Source organism: Cynocephalus volans, chromosome 1, assembly GCF_027409185.1.
Source record: "Cynocephalus volans isolate mCynVol1 chromosome 1, mCynVol1.pri, whole genome shotgun sequence".
NCBI lineage: Eukaryota > Metazoa > Chordata > Mammalia > Dermoptera > Cynocephalidae > Cynocephalus > Cynocephalus volans.
In genome coordinates this window covers 111856079-111873353 of record NC_084460.1, presented here as the reverse complement: position 1 = coordinate 111873353, position 17275 = coordinate 111856079, and the positions used below count along the sequence as shown (strand labels likewise).

Genomic DNA, 17275 nt, shown 5'->3' with positions numbered 1-17275 from the left:
TCACAAAAGAACATACATTAATGGCCAATAGGTGCATAAATAGATGCTCCTCATTAGTACTAAAAAGGAAAAATGTAAATTTAAACCACAATTAAATATATCTGTGTACCATAAGAATAGCTAAAATTAAAAAGACTGACAATACCAGGACCTCGTGGTGCAACGGCGGCACATCTGACTCAAAAAAGACTGACAATACCAACCATTGCCAGGATTAGGGAGCAACTAAGCCATTCATACATTGCTGGTGAGAGTGCAAAATGGTACATTTAGAAAAAGTTTGGCATTTTCTTATATAGTTACTGTGTGACCCAACAATTCCACTCCTAGGTATTCATTCAAGAGAAATGAAAGCTATGTCCACACAAAACTTGTATATAAATGTTCATAGCAGCTCTATTCATAACCCAAAATGGAAAAAAATAACTGCCCAAAGCAAGTGAATGGATAATCCAAATGTAGTATAGACATATAATGGAACACTACTCAGCAATAAAAATGAATGAACTATTGGCAAACACAACATGATTGTATCTCAAAAAAATTTAGAGTAAAAGAAGCCTAGGTACAAGAGCACACACTATAGGCTTCCATTTATATGGAATTCCAGAAAAGGCAAAAACAATCTATAATGTTGGAAGACAGAATAGTGGCCTGGGGCTGAGGGTAGAGGGAATGAACTGTAACGGAGCACAGGGGAGCTCTGTGGCATGGTCGAAGTGTTCTGTATCTTGATTGTGACAGTGGTTCCACAGGTGCCTGCATTTGTCAAAGGTCATTGCCTTACGCACTTAAAACAGGCACATTTTATTGTATGTAAATTAAACCTCAAAAAGCTGGTTAAAGAATATGAATCAACGAATTCTATGAACATTTGGCAAGGGTAAAAAGTGAAAAAGATTCTGTGTACATAATGTGTGTGTGTGTGCATGTATGTATGTGTGTGTGTATGTGTATGCTTCTGGGATAAAGATATCCCAGAAAACACAAAATATTGGAGCAAAAGTGAATGTGAAAAATTATCCAGCTACTTTGAATACTGAGTTGCTGATGTGACAACACTTGTGTTACTGAGGTAACCTAAGCTACTTTGGTGGAGTCGGTTTGGGCTTTGGCGTCTTCCTGAACAATCTGCTAAGGTCTAAAGCAGGACTTACGCCCTATTTTAGGAGAACAAAAGAAGTTCCTTCAAGCATAGTCATTAAACAGGAATTCATTATGCACTGTATTAGTTACTCTGTGGGACACAGGGTTGTTCAGATACCATCTCTATCTATCTCCTAAAATTTAGAGTCTACTATATGCTGGGGCATAAGCTGGTGGAAGACAAGTACATAAATAACTCCGGTATAGTAAAAGTGTAAAAACTTCCAAAGGAGAGGATGAAATAATGTATAACTAAATTTTAGGAAGAGCAAAAACCTTCATGAGAAAGATTGACACTTTGGCTGGGTCTTAATGGGTCACACCTGTATGTGCAAATGTTTTATCTATTTGGGGAGGATTGGGAAGGCATTCCAGGAAGAAGGATCTCGGTGAGCAAAGATATACAGATGAGAATTAACTAGGAATATAACATCATCAGGAAGCCAGGTAGCTTAAAGAAAAAGATAAAACTGGAAAGCAAGTCTGGGGGGGGTTTCAATGTATTCCATAACTTGCTGAGATCTTCAGTTTTTTTTAAAAAAAGGCAATTAATGAGAAAGGCAGAGCTGTACTATTGAAAGCTTAATCTGGCATTATGTGTAGGATGAATGGATGTGTAGTAAGGCTAGAGGAAGAAGCAGCAATTAAGTAGCTACTTCAATAGCTCAGGTGAGAAATGAGGACGACTGAACTCAGTAGTAAGTGGGATTTAGATAAGAAAATGGACTTGAGACTTTGTGAAGATAGAAAGAACCTCAGGACAAATTGTACATGCTGATGGGGAAGAGGAAGTATAGCATCAAGCCTGGGTACCATGCAGGGGCTTATCGGGGCCTCTCCTCCAATTGCTGACCTCATCCCCACTGCACCAAGATTGCCTAAGCCCACTGACAGGACTACACATATCATGGGCCATAGCGGAGCCGTGCATAATGGTGCTGATGTGAAGCTCCTGACATCTAAACACCAGAACATGCCACGGTCCAGTGGTTTGTCACAAGGAAAGCACAGGGACAATCTTCAAAGAACTAACTTGGAGCTGTGGCTCTTCCATGGATTTGACATATGATCTTACGTACATGACATCACCGAGCTTTTGAACCCCATCAGTAAAAGAAAGACAAAAACCTTTACCTGTGCTTAATGCTCATGTATTCTGTGAGGTCCACAAAGTGCTTTGGAAACTGAGAAGTCCTGTACAAAGATGAATTGTTCATGCTACTGTCACTGGTCTCTCCAAGCAATCTCTTCCATTCTTATCTTTACAAATATTCAGGTATTGCCAACTGACCTGAGGTTTATATCTGAATCCATCCCTCTGCCCACCCTAACTACCTCTTCTTTTTTTGTTTCTCTGATCCTAGAATTGACAGATATTTAGCCCAGGACTACAACAATGATAGCTCTTTCCAAAATGCCAACAATTAATTGTAGCATGCCGAATACATATGCCCTTCTTTTTTCTAAAATGAAAAGAAATTTAAATATTCTGATATTACTGAAACATTCAAAAGGCTACTATGTCAACATTTTCAAATATTTTCTTAATCTTCAAAGAAATTACCAGTCTGGGAGTCCCTTCAACACTGACCCCAACAGTTCATTACCTCCAATCTCTTCTCTGAACCATTAAATATCTCCCTCACTCAAAACTCAAATGAGTTCTAATTCTGGAAAAGAAAAACTTTGTGTTCAATTTACTGAGAGAGTTTGCTGATCTCCAAGGTCCCGCCTTCATGTAGGATTATCCAAGGAGGTTTTAATAATACATGATTTCAGAATCCAACCTAACCTCCACACTAGGTGGGATGGGACTATTCAGTTTCCCTGGGATGCACAGTACCGGTGCTTTCACACACTACATGGCAAACATCAGAGCTAAGGGTGACATATATTAGGTTTTACAATGAGGGCAAGGGTGTTAAAGTTGCCTTGTCACTTTAGACCTGAGCGTCATCACTGGCTTCCAGGTCCTTGCCCCGGCACTTTCAAGGTGGGCCACCTTATCTGAATACTGGAGAAAATACACGCTCCATCTCACATGGATGTGATGATAATGCATAGAACATGAGTTCTGTGAAGTACACAGCAAGCTGCAGCTAATATTAGCTTTCACAAATCAGAAAAGAGGAAAGATTCCACTGTATCTTTAAGAGGATTTCCGGTGAGAGGGAACATTTCTCCCTTATGAAGACTTACTTACAACAATATTTTTCAAGCGACTCAGTGCAGATGTATAGAAAACACATTATGGCCTACTGTAGCACACAAATTCACTGCTCAGCACATTACGAGAACATAGATTCCCTAAGCTTTGCAGGTTCTGATTTTGTCTTCCTTTCTTGGTTTCCTCTTCCTTCCTTTTCTTTCTTTCCTTTCTCCTTCTTCTTCCTTTCTTCTCTCTCTTTGTTTATACTGCACTACAATGTAGGAAAATTAAAACAGCTCATTGCTCACCTCAAATACAGGGGAGATTCATTTCTTTATTTTTTAAAAAAACTTTCCTTAATAAGTTAAATAACAAACTCCACAGAAATTCTCAATGTAATAAAAGATAATTGTTTTAAGGCATGAAGGTGGAAAAGCTGAATAGTCTTCACTTGGCAATTACTTAGCCCTTGGAAATTTCCAGGCTCTCTGCAATCATTAATTAATTAGTGAAGATGATGTTCCACTTTACTGAGGTTGGAAGCGTGACATAAAGAGATCTAGAGGTTTTCCTAAAATTGAAAGAGGAATGTCAATGGAAGAACTGGATAAGAATAAGGAGCTCATTTCTCAAGCGGTAGTCACATCACTAAGCCAAAATGAGTCAATACATGAACAATAAGGTCCTCTGTGCACAGGTGCAGTTGAATACAGCAGTGTTCTGCTCAAAGACCAACTGTGAGAGAGCCCACCCCTTCACCAGCCAATGCCTCCACAACGCACACTGACTGTATCTGCAGCTTCATCCGCCTCTTTCCCCTTTCCCAGAGCACAGACAGATGGCTAAATATCAACCTTTAACCACTCTCCTTAATGATCACAGCAAAGAACATTATTTGATTTTCATTTTTTAAATGCACAATTGAATATGATGTGAAAACACATGACACTGTTGAAAAACAAATACTTCGAAATTTTTAAAAATGACATGAAATCTACTGACATCCAAAATCTGTAAGAATGCGATAGATCACGTTGAATAATTAACTTATTCAAATAAGAAAGAGAATAATGTGTCATGCTTTCTGGTGAGTGCTTCATCAAAATTCATTCCATCACCCTGAATAGGTCGGTGAGGACAGACCAAATACTGGTTCTGTGGCTGGACCCAATATCTGAGCTCTTGCAGTGAGCATGGATTATTTTTCCTCCACCAATGGGTTGGCTGCAAATGTTGAAGAGGGCCTATTCAGAGTGCCCAGTGACAAAATGAGGAAAAGAACACTTGAAGACTGGCTTAGTACTTCTCACCAGATTACTCCCTTCACCTTGACATACTTTTGCTTTCTCTCATGTCTGGTTCCCCAGGTGAGATGACAGGGTCCTCAAACAGCCCAGAGACCATCACTCAGCCATCTTTTCAGCCCAGCTGCTTTCAGCAGGGCAAAATTGCATACCTTTTTGAACTTAAATGTCCACAGCAACGGTTCCAACCTAAACTTGTGTTTTATTGTAATCAGCTTCCACAGGGGAATTTGTTGCCCTTGTACAAAAGTGAGACACAGTTAAATAACCTCAATTTCTCTCAACTGGTTGCTTCGGGGGCCAGGAGGAACAAACACAAATATACTATGATGTTAACAAAGGGCAAGCTTGTCCAGCTTGGCTATTTTGGACAAATCATATTTAAAAGACAAACAAAAAAACCTTCATAATACTTCTTTCTATAAGGAGACTTTAGAAAAAAAGAGTAATGCTACAAAATCACTGAAAATTTAACTTGTAATCTTTATACTGGAAAATAATCATGGCTGGCACACTTTCATGTAATGGTCAGCATAAGGCTGATGGATTCCTCCAGCTCTTCACAGGGTCCGCATAATGGGAAGGGTTCTATTTGTCTAAGGAACCTGAAATTCACTTGGCGTACCATCAATAGAGCAGAAACTTCCATGTGAAAATTGTGGTTTAGTAAACAGCCTATTAGGAAATTTTTGTTACAATGTTGAATATGGAAATCGATCTATCTAGAAATTGATAATCTTGTCAAACATGTGGAAAAGATTATATATATATATATATATAGTCCAATATATATATAAGACTATATATATTATATATATATATATATATATATAGTCCAACCTTCCACCCAATCATCCCCCAAAATTACTGTTCATCTTCTTGCTAATCAAGGGCTCTCAAATTTCTGATTTCCCACAGTTCTAACTATAAGGAAGGGAGGGCTCTGTTCCAAGCCAAATGGCTGGAAACTGCCTCAGTTTCTCCATTTCACCCTTCCAAGTAATTCTCATTGGTTCTTCTTCTCACAATGGGAGGAGGCGCTATCATGTTGATTAGTGCTCTAATAGAAAATTTAAGATGTAGTGAGTAGGCATCTTACCTATTCAGAGGAAGTAACTGAGCATGTTGACTTAAAAGGCATACATCCTGACAATTAAATAGAACAACAAAAGTTAACCATACTCATAAAAGACTTTTAAACATTGCTTAATAGTGTTAAAGCTGAAGAGTAAGATTCTTCCTGGAGGATCAGTAAGTAATGTGAGAAAACAAGGGGCAATAAACCAGTCACAATATACTGCAGCCTCTTTCCAGAGGAAACTAGCCAAGTGTCTGCAGTACCTAAGTCCTGCTTGGCTTAACCTATCTCCTGGGTCCTTGGTGATTTGTTCTGCCCCAGTGGCAACTGTGGTACCAACATTGCTTAGGTTCTGACCACCTTCACATGGGCACAGTCTGCCAGCAGCTCACCTCAAGTCTGCCCTGCACACCTCTCACCTACAGATCGGGGCGTGCCCTGTCCCTGCTTAAGCATGAGATACCGCAAACCTATTTAGTGTCCAAGCAAATGCAACTTGTACAGGAAGCTTCTGCCAATAGGAAGCAAGAACTAGAAGACAAAGTATTTACCCTTCCTCCCCTAGAACAGATTGTCTTGAGATGTTATAGTTCATATGACCATTTGGAAGATTATCCTTCAAGAGTGAGCAATTAGTTGCACTTGATACTAAACAGTAGCCACACTAGTAACATATCCAAATAGGACCTCTCTCCTCTCCTACTTCACTTATGCTTCCCTGGGATTGTATTTGCTAATGAAATAAAACAGCAGCACATACACTTCTGCCTCAGGCTTTGCTTTCTGGGGAAGGCAGACTAAAATAGACACCCCTTTATTCCCATCACTATGTTAATGAGTTTCCTACCTTTGGCTGTGGGGGTGGTGCACAGGGAGCTGAAACAGGATCTGTGATATAGGTCTTCTTGGGGCTAGTGACTGGATACATCCCAGCAGGGTTCTGGTTCCCGGCTCCAGGAGCAGTGTACCCTGGTTCCCGCTTCCAGGTATTTGGGTGTCCTTGTTGACCATAGGCAGGATCAGAGTCATTTCTGCCCCCATAGCCAGGCCCTGCTGCATAATAGGGTTCATAATAGCGTCCTTGGTTGGGAGCATACCCATACCCAGGCTCAGGCTGAAATCCTGGTGGTGGAATATATGTGTACTCTGTGCCTGCCCGGGTTGAAGGAGGTGGACACTGCCCAGAGACAGGGACTGGCTGAGTGTTATATCCTTGGGGTCCTGGACCATAAATTTGTCCTGCTGAAGGTACAGTCATGTAATGAGGACTGGGCTGGGCTGACTTCACTTGCACATTGAAGGTGGGCCTTGAAGAGGTGGATGCCGTGGTGTAGGAGGCTGGGACTGGCTGAGGCTGGGGCTTGAGTGTTCCAATTGGAGCCACAGGGATGGGTCCAACCTGGGGTGCAGGCTGTGGTTTCAATGTAGACTTTTTGGTTGCCGTAAGAGGCGGCTGGTTTGGGATGACCATTCTCTTGTGTCCTGTGACAGGGGTGGAGACTGCAGGTGAGGCTGTTGAACTAGTAGAACTCTAAAGTAAAAGAGAGAAATAAAACAAGACAAAGATTACTGCCAATGAAACAAAATAAAAATATATAAGTGAACCAATATTAATAACTGCTAATTATTATTTATGTATTAATATGTAAAATACAAATAAGGCACAGTCCTTCCTTCAAACAGTTCACAGAATAACACAAATAACAGCTGTGTTTCTGTGCACTGCCAATGAACAAGGTTATTAAGGAAACAAGTCAAATTATGATAGAATCAAAAAGAATAAAACACCTAGGAATAAATATATTTACTTATTTATTCAAAAATAAATAGAAAGAAATATATACACTGAAAACTACAAAACATTGAGGAAGGAAATTTAAAAAGACACAAACAAGTAGAAAGACATTTGTGTTCATGGATTGGAAGACTTAATACTGTTAAAATGTCCACACTACCCAAAGACTCCTACAGATTTAGTGCAATCCATATTCAAAATCACAATGGCATTTTTTACAGAACTAGAAAAAACAATTCCAAAATTCTAAAACATGAAACATAAAAGACCACAACTAGCTAAACCAATCTTGAGAAAGAAGAACAAAGCTGGAGGCATCACAATTCCTGATTTGAAACTATGTTCCAGCACTACAGTAATCAAAACAATATGGTATTGGCATAAAGACAACACAGACCAACAGAACAGGACAAAGAGCCCAGAAGTAATCCACACTTATATGTCAACTGATTTTCAACAAGGGTACCAAGAATATACACTGGGGAAAGGACAGTCTCTTCAACAAATAATGTTGGGAAAACTAGATGTCCACAAGTGAAAGAATGAAACTGGACCCTTATCTTACACCATCAACTACAAATGAATCAAAGACTTCGAGATGTAAAAAACATACAATAGTAAAAGTAAAACTTCTAGAAGAAAACATTGAAGAAAGTGTCATGACATTGGTCTTGGCAATCATCTCATGAATATTACACTAAAAGCACAGACAACAAAAACAAAAGGAAATGAGTGCGACTACATCAAACTAAAAAGCTCCACACGGTAAAGGAAACAATCAACAGAGTGAAAAGACAATCTATAGCATGAGAAAAAATATTTGCAAATCATATAAGGGTCCCTCAAAAAGTTCGTGGAAAGATTCATATTATCTTTTAATTCTATTTTTCCATGAGCTTTTTGAAGTACTCTTGTATATCTGATAAGGGATTTATCTCCAAAATATGTAAGGAACTCTTCTAAATCAAGAGTAAACAAACAAACAAAAAACTAATAACCTGGTTAAAAAATGAGCTAAATAAGCATTTCTCTTAAGAAGACATACAAATAGCCAGCAAGTACGAGTATATAAAAATATATTCAATGTTACTAATGATAGGGAAATGCAAATCAAAACCAATATGAGATATCACCTCACAGAAGTCAGGATAGCTATTATTTAAAAAAAAAAAAAAAAAGGTCAAAAGACAACAAGTTTTGGCCAGGATGTTAGAATCCTTGCACACTGTTGATGGAAATGCAAAATGCTGCAGCTGCTATGGAAAACAGTATGTAGGCAACTAAAAGAATTAAAAATAAAACTGCCATATGATTTAGCCATCTCAATTGTGGGTATTTATCCAAAAGAATTGAAAACAGAATCTCAAAAAGAGATTATCACTCCTATGTTCACTGTAGTACTATTCACAGTAATCAAGATATGGAAATAACTTACATGTCCATTGGCAGATGAACGGATAAAGTAAATGCACTATATTATATGCACAATGAAATAATATTGTCTTCAAAAAAGGAAATTCCACAATATGCAACATAATGAACATTGAGGACATTGCTAAGTGAAGTATGTCAGTCACAGAAAGACAAATACTGCAAAATTCCACTATATGAGGTATCTAAAATAAACAAATTCATAGAATCCAAGAATGGAATGGTGGTTGCCACAGGCTGGGGGCAGAATGAACTGGTGGATTATTAATTGATGGGCATAAAGTTTCAATCAAGCAAGATGAATAGGCTCTAGAGGTCTGCTGTTCAACATTGTACTGCTGGTGGACAATAAAGCTTCCTCAAAAATTTGTTAAAAGAGTAGTGAGACAGGAGTGTATGAAGTTCTCCTGAATTGAGCAAAAGGGAAATTGAGGGCCTCCTCCAAGAGACAGAAGATGTTCAAGAGGTGCACTTTGTCTGTTCCTGTCTCATGGGCAAAGCCAGTTTTGATTGGCACTGTAGACATCCATTCACCAGTTATTATGCATTAACTCCTCTACCAGACTAAATTCCTGGGGGACAGGGAGACACATACTCTTCATCCCAGGATACTATCCTACCCCCATTAACCTCACAAAGCTTTACTTGTTGGAGATGCTTAGAAAATGACTAATGGAACAGTACCACATAAAAAGGACTGCTACAGAGATACACATTTCAAAAAATAACATACATACATATATCTGTATTTATAGATAAGTATAATTTTTAAATGTGCTTGATTTTTAAAATGAAAATGTTAAATCATGGTAAAACTTCAAGAATTTCTGCAAAAATAAAAGTGAAGTGAAATGCCAAAAATAACTGCTTAGAAGCATCAAATAATACAGTAAGTAGAAAAAATTCACTATGTATTTAATTAAAAATGTGGGCTGAGAGAATGTTGCCATAGTTTTCTTCAACTATAAGGGACATAAATAAATATGCTTTAAAATGATTCCAGTTCTTTATCCCTTCCACCTCCAATGCGATAAAGCATGTCAAAGTTTCAAAGGAAAAATATACATATATATAGCTAAATATGCTATTTTCAAACATATAGTTATGTAAAATATTCAGAAACATGCCGGCACATACACAACAGAATTGGCAATAAAGTTAGGGAAATCTTGTCATCCCCAAAGAGAGTTCTACTAGTGAGATATTTCCTAGAAGAAAGCAATGGCTCCTGAAATTGTTCCCCAATGCATTCATTCAAAGACTTTAGGAATGTTTGAATAGTGTGTGTGTGTGTGTGTGTGTGTGTGTGTGTGTGTGTGTGTGTGTGTGTGTGTGTGTGTGTGTGTGTTATTAAGAAAGAAAGGGAAAATAGAACGGTGTGAAAAAAGTTGCCTCTCAGGAGCTAGGTATACATTAATTCTTTTTTGTTTACGAATATTATGGGTTTTCATTTTTTAAATATGTGAATTTTGAAGTATCTGTTTTTGGGGACAGACTTCACAGCTGCATCAGAGAGTACGCATGTCATTAGCCCAGTTGCTCAGTCACTGTCTCCATTTATAGTTGGGTTTGTAAAGTGTTCAAAATAGGAGCTCTGGGTTTCTGCTGATATTGAGTCATCAAATAAAAGCAAAGTTTTATTCTTTCATTCAATTCCATCTATGCTGACTTTCTTATGACTGACATGGTTGACCAGAAAAATCTGACCTTAAATTTTTTCTAGGTTCAAACTGACTTTTCCATGTTCTCTGTTACAAAATGTTGGAGTCTTAAGTGAGTATTTCTTTAGGAACATCTTGACTATATATGTTTTAATAAATTGCTTAATAAGGAAACTACCTCTGTTTCTATTCTTATTATTGGGACCACCTTCAAGCAGAAGGGAAATGCCACTTCACCAAGACAAGAATATCCAGGCTGCTTAAGTTACAAAAGTAAATGATAAGTTTGCTCCCTGAAAGACTAGTATCAAAAGAAAAAGGGGAAAAAAGGATAACTGTTTATTCAACTGTCTCCTGTAACTTAACAGGGAACTAAATCTAGAATAAAAAAAATCCCTAGGAAATGATAGTTGAGACAAACGATATGTGGAAAAGACAGTAAGGATCAGGATCCCAACAAAAATGACAGCACACTCAAACTAGGTCTTCTCAAGGAGACGATTTATATAAGCATTATGTACAAAGACCCATATCAATGTAAAGGAGCCATGAGACAGAGAAATCATGTAGGTTAGCAGTCAGAGTTGTCATTTCCTCTAGGCTCAAGAAGACAGAGAGAGAGCAGGTATTTGAAACAGAAAGGACACAGTGCTATAAAAGAGAGGACCAGTGATCTTCCTTGACAGACAGTTGGAAATTTATAATCAGCAAGCCAGAGGAAGACATGTGGCATAAGAGTCTATCAGTGTCTCTCAAGGGGCCACTATCATCAGCCTCGGTTTAACAATAATCTGTTCTGTCCACAACCCATTCAATGATAATACTGCTGCCTAGTCTTTGCAACAACAACAAAAGTCCCCATTCATTTCCAATCTCCCCCTGATCAGAAGGTGGTTTCCTCTCCAGTTGAGAACCATTAGAAGTGAAATGTCAACCAAATGTCCCTGGGAATTTTTAAATTTTTATCTCTGGAACAGCCTACATCACCAGAGAGCTATATATCTGCATCAAATAGAATTTTATATTATGACAAATGAAATACTTTTAAAAATTTTTCTGTGAAATCACTACTGACACTACCCAACATATTGCTCAATTGCCCCTGAATAATGATCCCCATTACCTGACACAAGACCTCTTCTTTTCTCTGTCTATTTGATCTCCCCAGGACCATGCCCATAACTTGAAATATCTTTTAATTGTAAAGACTCCCCTGAATTTCTGTCTCCAGAATTCACCTGTATTCTGAATTTTAGGCCCAAATATTAAACTGTCCATTTCATGTGCCTAAGTGGATTCCTCATATGCTTTTCAGGCTTGAACATATTACAGACTGTTTTCATCATCTTCCCTGAACCTGCTTTTCATCTGGTTTTCTCATCCTCCCACTTGTTTTTCAAAGGAGAATATTGGTAGTTATTCCTGAGACTCTCCCTCACTTTGTATTCAAGTACTAAGGCCAGCTGATCCTATTCCCTAAACAGGGAATTCCATAATCCTCAAATATGTCCACATTTCACCATTTCCACTGCTGCAACCCTATCCCAGGACACCACCATTTTTCACCAGGCATTCTCTAACAGCATCCAAACTAGTCTTCGTAATCACTCATTAGGTAGCCAGAGTAATTTCTCTCAAATGCAAACCCAATCAACATTACTTTCCTGCTTAAAAGTCTTCAACAGATTAGTAGAATGATGGAAACAAATCTACCTCTTCTATCTCTCCTTGAGAGTGACATGTCACATGTACTTTCTTTCATATTTGATGTGTCAAGCTCTCTCACACCTCAGAGACCATACCTATGTCCTTCCCAATTCTCTCTGAATTCTGAGTCTAGTTAACTCCTAGGAACCCCTGAAGTCTCCACCGGAGTGTCAGGTTCCTCAGTGAACCTTTGCCTGAATCCTCCAGCACAGCGAGCATTGTTTACTCTCTATATGTATCGCACTTGTATACATTTCCATAGGAGTAGGGACTGTTCATCTTGTTAACAGCTGCTTCCCCAATGGGAATTTAACATATATTTGACGAATGAATGAATGAATGATAGTCTCCCCCCCCAAAATGCATTTCTCTTGTCAGATTAGAACTATGCAAAATAAAAACTACCTCATTTCCCTTATCGACTTGACAATCAAGAAACTGTGATAAATTTAATGCAAGCTTAATTACAGTAATCTGATTAGTCTCCCCATTCCTCTAAATAGTTTAATGATTTTACTTTTGGAATTTATTAATACGATTATCTTTCCAAGAAGCATTTCAGTGCTTATTTTCATTTTAATGGTCATATTGTATATTTAAGGTCTACTTGATGCTGACTCAGGTATCTCTGGAAATACTTAAGGGACAAATTTTAAATAAACTTACTAAGAAAGGAAAGAGACTAATGCAATTTTAAATAATTTCTAACAATATGTACTGAAACAGAATATATTTTGACTTAACAACCAAGTAATTGCACCACCCTAAAGCCAAAAAATCCAATCCAAATTATTTAAGAAAAATTTATTATAAGTCTGATGTGTCAGGCACAGAGCTAGTTACTAGAGTAACAGTAAGACAAAGACAATAACAGACACTGCACTCAGAAAATTCTTAGTTATTAAAGATTCTGGGTAAAATTTGGCATGACAAGCAAAAATTATTTCTACTTAGAAAAGAAAATTTCCAAGGTAACTGAAGGGGAAAGTAGACAAAAGCTAAAGGTCTACATTTAAACAGCACCTTAAAACTCAAAACCCCTTCAGTACATTTTGATCACAGCTATATAATGAAATGGAAAACTGCTTATGATATTAAGTAAAAATGTGAACATTAACTGTAAAACACAGAACGTGAAACCAATCATTTGTATAATACAATTGAAACCACACAGAATGATATTTCCATATGGACAAGGAATAGACAAAACATGGGAATGGGACAGTTGATTTGTTAGAAGATTACGATTACAAGGATTACAATTTCAATTATATTTTCATGATAATTATTTAAAGTTATTTGAAGAAGACCTGATGAAGTGTTTTTTTCACATGTAGTTATCTATTTTGTCTGGATATTCCTCTGGCAGGAAACACAAACTAAAATACCTACTAGTAACAAAAAACAAACAAAAAACAAAAAACAAAAAGTATCATAGTAGCAAACATTTATGTAGCATTTACTTTCTGTAAACATTTTGTGTTGAAGTAATTTATACATAATCCTCACAACCACTCTTGAAACAAGAACTATTATGATCCTTATTTTCCAGATGCAGACACTGAAGCACAGAGAGATTAAGTAACTACCCAAGATTAGAACAACCAGGTGGCAGAGCCAGGATTCAAACCCAGGTAGTCTGGTGCTACAGTTTAGGGTTTGAAAAACCATTCCATCTCTTGAAGGTAATGAAAAAGTCAAATAGTTCGCATGTAAAAATCACAAGAGACCTTCTCAGACTATCTGTAGTTTTCCTATGTTTTAAGAGATGTGTGATCAAGATATGGATACAGAAAGAAATATTTCTCTTTTAGAAGAAAAACTGGGTAAATGGGAAGACAAAAAGCAAATGATACTCAATGCTGATATCTCGGAAACAATAGAGTGCTGTGCTACGCCAGCCAGTGGCCACCATGTGAAATATGGATGCAATATTTCTCTTCTGACTTTAAAGCTTTCATCTTTTTTTTTTTTTTTCCTGCAAACATGAAGGAGCCAAACAAAGGATTTCTGCAGGCCAAATGTAGTGCATGAGGTACACTTTCAACTTCAATCTAAGTTATGGATGTTGGCAAATGGACATATTACCAGAGAAGGTGATCAAAGCTATTGAAAGGTAGTGCTCTAGAACTCAGCAGACCTAGACCAAAATTCCAACTTTGCCACTATTTAGAGTTAAGTGATTTTGGAAATGCCACCTTATTTCTCTAGAATGACTCTTCATCTGAACAATGGAGGAGACCAAACAATACTGTTATTTTTCTCCTTCTGCTTTTAATAAGTAGTCTATCTTTTTCTTTAAATAAAAATCTTTCCTATAACACAGAAAAAAGGTGAGCCTCACTAGTCAGGAACAGGGTTGAGGAGATTCACATGCTTCTTGCTCTTCTAATAATGTTCCTCTATAAAAGAAGATAAGTTGACATTCAAAAACTCAGCAGTTCCAAGGGTAAATTCTGAATATTTGCAGTGAATTTTAATGCCCAATAAGAGTTGGATCTCATTACTAAGGATTTCCAACAGGCATGTACTTAATAAAAATTGGCTGGATAAATGAATAGATAGACTTAGTTTCTGAGTTGGTACGATGAGGAAAAATGCAAACAGAGCTTACCTATTTCAGTTATAATGCGATGCCTCATTTTCTACTTGCTTTTGGCACAATAAAAAAATTACTTCATCGTTTTCTCCTAGCCTTGAACTGAGGAATAACTTAATTTTGCTTTCTTTAGTCCCTTCACTAATTATCTTCTACAATTGAGGGTTCAGTACACACAGCTCCCTTCCTCACCCACTGGACCAACCACACTATCAACTTCATAGATGAGCCCATGAGCTGAAAAACAACCTAACATATTAAGAGTGCAATATGTGAATGCACTACTACTATACATCTAGAGAAGCACTCAAATCTGGCTGCACAACAGACTCATTCAGGAATTTTAAATCACATATTATTGGAGACAAACCCACTCAAGATAGTGAAATCTGAAAATGAAAAAAGCAGATAATTCTCATTTAAAAATATAGTTCAGAACCACTTTGTGTTACTGTGGTTAAAGCAAAAAAGGGAAACTTTCCTGGAGTTGGGGGCTATGTGTGATGGTATGGGTTACTCCAATTGTCTTCAAAGGATAATGTTTATATAATTTAGATTTAGGAACTAACTTATTCTTTGTTTCTATAAAATCTTTATGGAAAACCTGTCTGTGAGGTAATCTGATGATATGTAACAGAAGCCCTAACAAAGTCTCTACTTTTAAACCAGTAATTTTATTTCTAGGAATTCCAAGAAAATGATCACAGATAGTATAAATGTTTAGTTGTAAGAAACATTCATGGAAATGTGCTTTATAAAAGTGAAAGATTATGAGAAATTTAAATAGTTAATACACGGAAATTATTTAAATAAAGTATATATTATTCATTTAATGGAATACTATACAGCTATTAAAAAATATACCATGAAAATGTTTTAAAACCTATCAGTAATGCAGCACTTCCACTTATAGGTATATACCTAAAATAATTGAAAGCAGAGATGAGGATATTTGTACAGTCATGTCATATGCTCATAGCAGCATTATTTGCAATAGCCAAAAGGAGGGAGCAGCCCAAGTGTCCACTGATGGATGGAGGGATAAAGAAAATGTGGCATATAGATACAATGGAATATTATTCAGCTAATAATAAACAAAGAAGGAAAGAAAAAAGAAGGAAATCCTCACACATGCTAGAAGACAGATGAACCTTAAAGACATTATGCTAATGAAATAAGCCAGTTAAAGAAGGAAATATAAGATATATGATTCCAATGTATATTTTATATGTATACTTTGTTATGTATATTTTACTCCAGTAAAATAAGAACAAATAACATTAAAAAACCAACAACTTGGGCCGCGCCCATGGCGCAGTTGGTAGAGTGCTGCGCTGGCAGCGCGGCGATGCTCCCGCCGCGGGTTCGGATCCTATATAGGACTGACCGGTGCACTCACTGGCTGAGTGCCGGTCACGAAAAAAAACGACAAAAAAATAAATAAATAAAATAAAAAAAATAAAAAATAAAAAACCAACAACTTTATATGCTTTAAAATCAGGTTAGGAAACATTGTTTCATATCTGTTAATCAATAAATCATCTATCTATATCTCAGAAATGCATATACATGCATATATAGCTAGAAGGGTTAATTCCCAAACTGATAACAGTGATTACTTTAGGGGTTGACTTTTGGGTGTTCTGTACACTTTTCCTATTTTCCAAAGTTTCTATCACACCACATATTACTTTTTTACTTAAAATATACATTATATAAATATAATCTATATACATTATATCTATATATACTTATATGTATAAATATATATTTCTTATATATATTTCATGTATGTATAAAAAAATGCACATAGTTTTAAAAACCAAACACCAAAAAAAAAAAATATTGTGGTATTAGAATCTGCATGTGTATGTACATAGAAAAAAGAGAAAGAAACATAGAAGATGGCAAAAGAGATGGTCCCCAGCATTCGTCTCCCCTGCAATCGACCAATTTACAATTATTAAAGAGCAAATACTGCCAACCTGGGACTGCTGGAGCTCAGGGGAAGAATAGGAGAGAACCACAAAGTTTATAAAGGAAAGACAAGCCACAGCAAGAGGGAGAAGGGACTGCACTGACCATTTCAAGTCCCAGCCACTTCAGGGCCAGCCTAGGAATAAGCTGCAGTACAAGGAGCAGAAGCCAGCAAAAGCTACAGCTCAGCAACCTTTGCCTGAAGTGGCCTGGAGTCTACAGGGAGAAGAGGGCCTCGGAGCACACTATACCAGCCTCCAGGCCAGCAAGACCACTGACAGGGCTCATGTGGACCCACACTGGGGTGCAGCATGGGCAGCTGGTCTGCCTTCCAATTGGCACAGGCCCACACAGTGGACACTAGTCAGGGTGACAAAATTTCAGGGGTCGCAGACTGCTAGAGAGACTCAGTCCCAGACCAGAATATC

General features: G+C 37.3%; 1 protein-coding gene across 10 annotated transcripts in view; it reads right to left on the bottom strand.

The window, feature by feature from the left end:
• Window positions 1–17275, bottom strand: part of LPP (LIM domain containing preferred translocation partner in lipoma) — a 670167-nt gene that overhangs the window by 248678 nt on the left and 404214 nt on the right. For all 10 annotated transcript variants that reach the window (XM_063111732.1, XM_063111742.1, XM_063111717.1 and 7 more), the window contains one exon: window positions 6525–7208. In XM_063111732.1, the coding sequence (XP_062967802.1) occupies window positions 6525–7208 (684 nt within the window). The remainder of the gene's footprint in view (window positions 1–6524; window positions 7209–17275) is intronic.